The following is a 7,802-nucleotide window of genomic DNA, read 5'->3' on the forward strand; positions in this document are numbered from 1 at the left end:
ACTCATGACGAAAGAAAGGCTGAAACGAATGGGAATCAGCAAAGACAGCCTTTGTGAGATATGTGGAAATGCAGAAGAAACAATTGCTCACTTGTTCTTTGAATGTCCACTTGCGAGGAGGTGCATAGAAGACACGCTGAGGTGGTTAAGCATAGATACCAGGAATNCTGGAGCTGCAGGGCTAGGGAGAGAATGACCAGGAATATCAAAGGGAAATCATGCAGAGCTGTAGTGTTAACTATACTAGCAGCAGTTGTTTATCACATATGGAGAGCAAGGAATATAGCATTATGGGAACATAAGGTGATACGACCTGGGCAGTTATACAAGCAGATTAAGCAAGATTGCAAGTATAAAGCACTTGAAGCAATTAGAAGAAGCCATACGAGTAGAGAGAAAAACTGGATTGAAAATATTTATAGAGAAAATGTATAGATATGATTGTAAATAAGTGATAGTAAGAACAATTAGAGAGTAGTCTAATTGTATTTGAGATGTAATTTTGACAAGTGATATATAAAATCTTTTTTGTTCGACCAAAAAAAATAAGTGAACCAAACGTTAATTCTCTGCCATTAACATTATTTCTACATTTGAAAACTTTTCTTTTATTTTCTCATTTCCTTTTTGTAGATTGTAAAGGGAACCCACCAAACCCTAATCCAAAAGTACACAATTTGGACGAGCAGACACTGGCAAAGATGCTTTCCCCAATGGTTTGACGGTTGACCGTTCCGTTCCGTTTCTGCCCACTGTGTTTTGCCACTCACGGTTGGTATTTCCGTAAATATACTGCAAAGTCAGCCCTTCTTTCCTAATCTCATATCCTTCATTTTAAAAAATCAAAAAGCAACAGCCAGCCTGGGCCAAACATAATAATACACCCACCACTCACTATCCTACTCTCTCCCCCACTGATGTGTATACCACCTTCCTCTCAAATTTCTTTTTATTTATTTTCATATTTCTTCCATTTTAATTTAATTGGCTATTAATGAAGCACGTCGAAATTGTCATACAAAGAAAATTTGGGAAGTTCAATTTGAAGGTAGAACATCGCTTTCTAAAATCATATAGTATCAATCCTCTTCTTTTAAGTGGTTCATTTCTTTATCATGACATGAAGACATTATCCTTCTATTTTTTCTTATGTATATACGTAAATTAAAATTAAAATTCATTACAATTATAATATATTTCCTACACAAAAAACATTTTGATTTTAGAGTTAAATGTAATGCAATCTTCTTCAATTTAATAAAGTGATTAGATGGCTTCACTTCTCCAAACCAAAACACATACGTCAACTAGCAACTTTGTTGAAAGATCTTTTGCCTTTTACGTTGAACTTTTGTATATATTACCTATTCTTTTTTTGTGCTTGTAAACGAATTTGTCAATTTAGAAGGCACAAATATTCCAATCCTAAAGTTCAAGTTAAATATTGTCTTTCCTCCGCTTGTTAAAATAATGCATATATTTTTCTAAAATAGTTTTTTTAGAACAAAATGTGATGCACGAGTTATGTCTATTACTTTAAACAAAATCGATAGAGCATGACTCCACAGGTTCCCTGAACAAATAATAAATATGTGGCCGGTCAAATTACAAACAATCACTTTGAAATAGAAGGGCTCTAATAAATGTAAATTCAATAATAGATTGTGACAAATGGGAGTCCTAAAATACTTTCACATGCATTTTGCAACCCATATAGCGTCACTATCAGTTAATATCATTATCCTATGTAATTGAGTACTTAAGAAGTACATATGTTAATGTTAAGTCCAAGAATTATGCGGCGGATGCGGTGCAGTGAATGTGGCTGCTCCTCCCTTAACCAGATGGTTCGAGTTCGAGTCCTGGGTATGAAAAATCCTTGGTAGGGAGCGCTACCCCCCGAAATGGGCTCTATTCGGCGCGAATCCGGATATAGTCGGACCCCAATAAGGATACTGGACACCGGGTGGGAAATCAAAAGAAGTCCAAGAATTATGTTCGGTCCGAAGAAGCTCAAATTTCAAATAAAAGGTGTTTTAAAAAATAAAATAATCAAAAATCAATATTATTTAAAAACTAATTATAATAATAAAATTCTAGACGAACATAAATGAAAAGGATTTAATAATTTGAAGAAAAAAAAAAAGAAGATTACAGTAATTGGTTGTCGGTATTTTTGTTAGTAGATTCTATCATCATATTTATTTCTCCATCAGAAAATAATAATAAAAATAAAAATAAATCTAGAGATTGAAAAGTGGTGGCGGGGAAAAGGGGGAGAAGAAAAAGAGCGCGTGAAGAGAGTAGAGGAAGACAGTGTGTAAAGGCAGTTGGGGGCAGGCAATGTTAGAGTATACTAATAATAATTTCATGTCCGTAACTCCTCCTTTTTCCCCCTCTATCTCTTTCTTTTGCTTTCTCTTCCCTCCCATTTTACTCTCTCTCCCTCTCTTTTTTTCCCTCCTCCTCCTCCTCTCTGACCTAATTGTCTCCCTTTCAATTCTCTCCTCAAAAATCCTTCACTTCATCTACTAGATCGTAATATCCAGATCCATATCCACTTTTTTCAGATTATTATTCAGAGAAGATGACTCCATCAAGTCAATTTGGGGACACGACATACACAAAGGTGTTTGTAGGAGGTTTGGCTTGGGAGACTCAAAAGGAAACCATGAAGAAATACTTTGAACAGTTTGGTGATATTTTGGAGGCTGTCGTCATCACTGATAAGGCTACTGGACGATCCAAAGGCTATGGCTTTGTATGCTACTTTAATTTTTTTTTTCCATCTAATAATTACCTTTGGAGTAGTATTTAATTTGTTAGTTAAAAAAATACACTATTTTTACAGTCATGTCTTGGGTAAGTTTTTTTTAATTAACATTTTAAAAGAAATGACAGGAAATTAGTAGCGAAGATCTCTTAAATATTTTTGTTTGATGTATGATCATGTTGGCTTTGCTTCCAAAAATAGGTAACATTTCGTGAGCCAGAAGCAGCGATGAGAGCTTGTGTGGATGCTGCTCCTGTCATTGATGGCAGAAGGGCCAACTGCAATCTTGCTTCCATGGGTGTTCAAAGATCTAAGCCTACTACCCCTAAACATGGTATACACTATAATTAGTTTCTCCTTTTTCAGTAGGTTAATCACCTTTTAAATGTTTATACCTATTATCACATGTAATTTTTCTAGCATATTTTGCTTTATTTCATCACAAATGGTATAGTTAACTGCCAAATGTTGTACTTTTTTATTTAAATCTTTTAATTATACATGGTACATACATCCATTGGATAGTACTTATTAATTAGTGGATGGTCATTATGTAAATTTGACTGCTTTTTAAGCAGATATATCTATATACTCCTCTTCTTCATGCAGCATGATGAATATTCTCCCCATTATGGGAAAAAGTTGTAGTAATTCTTTGTTAAGATTGTGTCTATGTTGGCTTGGATTTATGAATAAGAGTCCACTTTATATATAGGATGCTCTTTGCTTTAGCACCACCAGCTATACCATGTGACAGGATATGTTTTACAAAAGCATGACAGCTCATTCTTCTGTGCAAGAAAACACCTTTTACTTTTTTTTGCCATACCTTGGGTGTTTTATTTTTACCTTTCTTTCAACTTAATACTAGTACTAGTACTCTATCCAAACCCACTGTGTCCAATAAGGAAAACTTCTGCTTCAAGATTTTACATCAAGCATTCCTCTATTTATCTTTTCCTTTTTATGGTTAGTATGATCTTATAATTAAAACACTTTAATTAATGATAATGAGCAGGTGGAGGCAGGAACTTTAGGGTGATGAGTGGTTTTCAAGGAGGGTTTCAAACAGCAGCAGGTGGGTTGGGCACAGCTTTTCCTTCAGCAGCAACCTTCCCTCATTATGCCATCCAACAAGGCATCCCTTACAATCTTTATGGGTATGACACTCTTTATATTTTAAAGAATATGCTTTTTATTTTCTACAACTGTAATATATACAATAACCTGTTTTTTTTTCATTGTGGGGGGGGGGGGGGGGGGACGAGAGAGTCTTCACGTGCATATGCCAACTCATTGGTCACACACAACACCTCATTATATAAGAGATTCTATCCACGCATGCTCACTCACTCCACCATTCTTTTCTATCTATCATAATGTCTCCCCCACTTTCTCTCTCTCTCTCATTCACTCACTCACTGTGTGTGTATGTGTGAGTGAGTGAACATGGTAATGTCGACATTATCATGTATACACAGCTCATCCTAGGACAAGAAATGACTCATGCATTAATTGATATTGTACATTACTCAAACTGTTCACTTAGAAAACTTGTATACCAAGTTTCACATTCTAATGTTTTTTGGTTTCTTTTTCTTGTAACAAACTGTCAGGTACTCTCCCTACTCGCCAGATTACACTTACCCTACGGTTTGTACCTATTATCTTATGTATCTTTCATTTAACAGTTGAACTACAGTATGCATGTTACTTGGTTGTTAAAGGAATGAATTTTGCATCTAATTTATTTCATTATATGTGACATTATCTTTTTATTAATTCATTTGAAAAAATACCTATCGCTTAATCTTATTACGCTACATAATTGAAAATAACGGAGTATTATAAGTCAAAGACAAGTTTGTGGTGACGCAGTTGGAATGCACGATGTCCAAAGCAGGAATCATGTGGTTTTAGTCAAAAGCTAATTGTTGACCTTTATTTCCTTTCCCCATCTAAAGAAGGCATGAATCTTGAACTTCAGTTTGTGGGATGCATGAAATTTAATTTACTCTTTTACAGTCACCCGTCAATCAACTTTGTCAGACTTCTGAGCAAATTCTGTACTTGTAATGGAATTCAATCTTTTCCAACTTTACCTAAACAAAAATGCCATCAATATTTTCCTTTTTAATTTCTTTTAAAAAAAATGATACTCCATTATCTTATACAATAAAAGTAACAACTATATCCAATCTCAAACATGTTATGAATCTTCCCTTCCTCATTTTACCTTAATAATATTAATTGATAACAACAGAAATATTATGACATGCATGTTTAAGATCACTAGTTCAAATGATATTTTTTGGTACGTGACAAAAATATTCTTAAAATTTGTGTCCAATCAATCACTGTCATATGAAATGAAATGGATTGGATGGCCGAGTTTTATTAATGTAGAGTAATGCTAGACATTAGTATGAGATGTTTGTTAATTTGTGCAGGGTTACTATAGCGTGTATGGAGGAGCAGCTAGCCAATATCCTGTGTATGGCACTGCGGCAAGTGGTGTGTTATCCAGTGCAGCTGCTGCCTTTTACCCTTACATGAATTTTGGAGAAGGAAACGGTGGAGCAACCACTGGCTACGCAGCCGCCAGCCAGGGGTATGGCGGGGTTCAGTACCCACACCATCTCTTCCAGTATTCAGCTGCTGCTATCAACTCCACTGGTGGGGGTTATCCAGCACAGCACTATGGTACCCCCATTTCCCTCGCTCCCTCACCCGCACTGCATTCAGGTTTGTATATCACACCCAATCAATTCTTCTCTTTACTTTTTACTTTGTTTAATATCATAGATTTAAGTACTTTTGATATTTGTCAAAAGTCTTTCTTTCTTTTTTAAACTACGTGTCTAGTCAAACACTATCATACAAATGAAATCGATCGAAGAAGTAATTCTTGGGAAAGAATATGTGGTGTTCACCCGAAAGCTTAGGCCTTGGAAAAGAGAACCAACACTTTCTTAAAGCCCTTACCCTTTTAATGTTTACTTTATGTTTGGAAATTTATCACTTTCACTTTACCTGCATGTACTTGAAACTAATTCCAAGTCAGAGTCAATTTGATCAGTTTGTATTTAAGACTACAACTAAGAAAAGGCCTCTACATCACAAAGAAGCCCCATTTTCAAGCTATCATTGAAATCTCAACGGTTTTTGACTTTACAATATCAATACACCCAACTGTCAACAAACTTAAAGCGCGCCATCAAATTATGGCCTACCAACAATTAATATCATCTGGTTTCTTATTTGTTTCATTAATGCCTTTCTATGTGATAATTGAAGGAAATAAGGTACATCTTTGAATGAAATTCTAATTGCTAGTAGCTAGTTCCTCGATGTGAATTTCCTCCAATCCCATCCACCCCTAATTTTTTTCATTAATTTTTTTTTTAATTGCGCTGCTATTGATTTCTGGTGGGAAGGAGGTACTAATATCTTTGACAGTTTGTTTTGCTGTGCCACAGGCGTGACAATGACGCTGCGTGCACCAATACCTCATCGTTAAGAGAGACTTATAATTGTCAACTGGTCAAGAGAGATCGATACAACATTGATCATCTACAATGGTACCTGAAAAAAATACTGAAGGATCTTTGGCCTAACCATGGTTCTCTTGCATCTTTCTCTTTGTCAAATGGAGGCCCGCGTATGGAACACGGGCTTTTTCCAGAAGCTTAAGGCCCCCCAAAGGGGTACGTTCAAAAAATGTGGAGTAAAAATTCTCCATACCATTTCTTCTCTTGTAAGGAAAGGGTCCTTCAAGAGAGAAACAAAGCATGCATATGCATCTCATCATCATCATCACCAACTCAAGCTATCAAAAGAGCTGAGTTGGTCATCATGTTTTATCTTTCTCTTTTATAAAAGCTTAGCCCTGGAAAAGGCTGAGCAAATTGTTTTAAGATTTTGCCTGTGAAGGGCTCAACTAAAAAGTCTTGATCAGTTAGTTTATATTTTAAAAAAAAAAAGAATTGTAAATTCAAGAATTTTCCAACTTGTAGTCTTTTCAACTTCACCTTAATGTGGATCTTGAAATGGCTAATCCCTCCAACTTAAGCTACTCCTATTAACTTGTAGATGTTATAGAAATATTTGTGATATCATGGGCATGAGGATGTCCCAAGTTTTTGTTACTGCTAACTATTAACTAGTCTTAGGATTTTAGAACTTAGACTAGGATCAATCACCTTTTGAAAATCTTTTTTTAAATTTTCATTTTGATAATCACACACTATGTGTCTAACAGGCCAGCAATGTCTCTTGAGGATAAGAGGAATTGTCTGAATTTACTGTTGATGTTTGTTTGTTTTTAATGTTGTAAAAAGTGTAGGTCGGGGCTAGAATAGGGTAATTTTAGCCCCTTTTACTTAAAATTGTAGCGGGGGATAGTGGATAGTATTCTGTTTAGCTTTATCATATTGCATTAACTTTTTTCAGGAACTCCATTAAATGGATATGGAGTTCCAATGCATCAGAAGTTAGTTACCCTAGGGAGATATTTTGGGGTCTCTTGGGTACTTCTTCAACTAGACTCATCAACCATGGTTAGGACTCAGGTCATCTTCAATTCTCTGTCACTCTCTCTCTCTCTATCTCCTTCTCTGTAATTTGAGCTGAAATTTGATACTCTTTATATGTATAAGCCTATGTTTGAATTATAACTAGGAAGAAGATTCATTCTCCATCATGGGATGTTTGAGAATGGATGCTACTTAAGCAACTTACTATTTTTATTTCAACTATGTCAAAAACGACTTTGTTTAATTTTGCTAATGCATTGTTTATGATAGACTAATGTCTAATGTTATCTGTCGTTCTTGGAATTTCCCCTACCTGAGCACCTTAGTTTTCTTTCTCTTTAGTTTATTTTTCCAATTTACTTGTGGGGGTTGAATTATACATTTAAATTATACTTATTTTTTGTTTGCTTCGAGAAGACCGAGGCTCAATGTGTATTTTGGAAAAATCTCACTTTATATCTATTAATTTCAAACTATTTACCCTTTAATGCTCA

The 7,802-nt window shown here is 35.2% G+C and overlaps 1 protein-coding gene across 1 annotated transcript; it reads left to right on the forward strand.

Moving 5' to 3' along the window:
- Nucleotides 1-2,521: 2,521 nt before the first annotated feature.
- Nucleotides 2,522-7,595, forward strand: LOC109243991 (RNA-binding protein 24; the record flags this gene model as incomplete). Its single annotated transcript, XM_019411013.1, is given in 6 exon segments — nt 2,522-2,761; nt 2,975-3,107; nt 3,792-3,933; nt 4,390-4,426; nt 5,224-5,518; nt 6,253-7,595. Coding segments are annotated over 6 exon segments (822 nt in total). The 3' UTR covers nt 6,294-7,595.
- Nucleotides 7,596-7,802: the final 207 nt, after the last annotated feature.

Source organism: Nicotiana attenuata, unplaced genomic scaffold (assembly GCF_001879085.1).
Source record: "Nicotiana attenuata strain UT unplaced genomic scaffold, NIATTr2, whole genome shotgun sequence".
Taxonomy (NCBI): Eukaryota; Viridiplantae; Streptophyta; class Magnoliopsida; order Solanales; family Solanaceae; genus Nicotiana; species Nicotiana attenuata.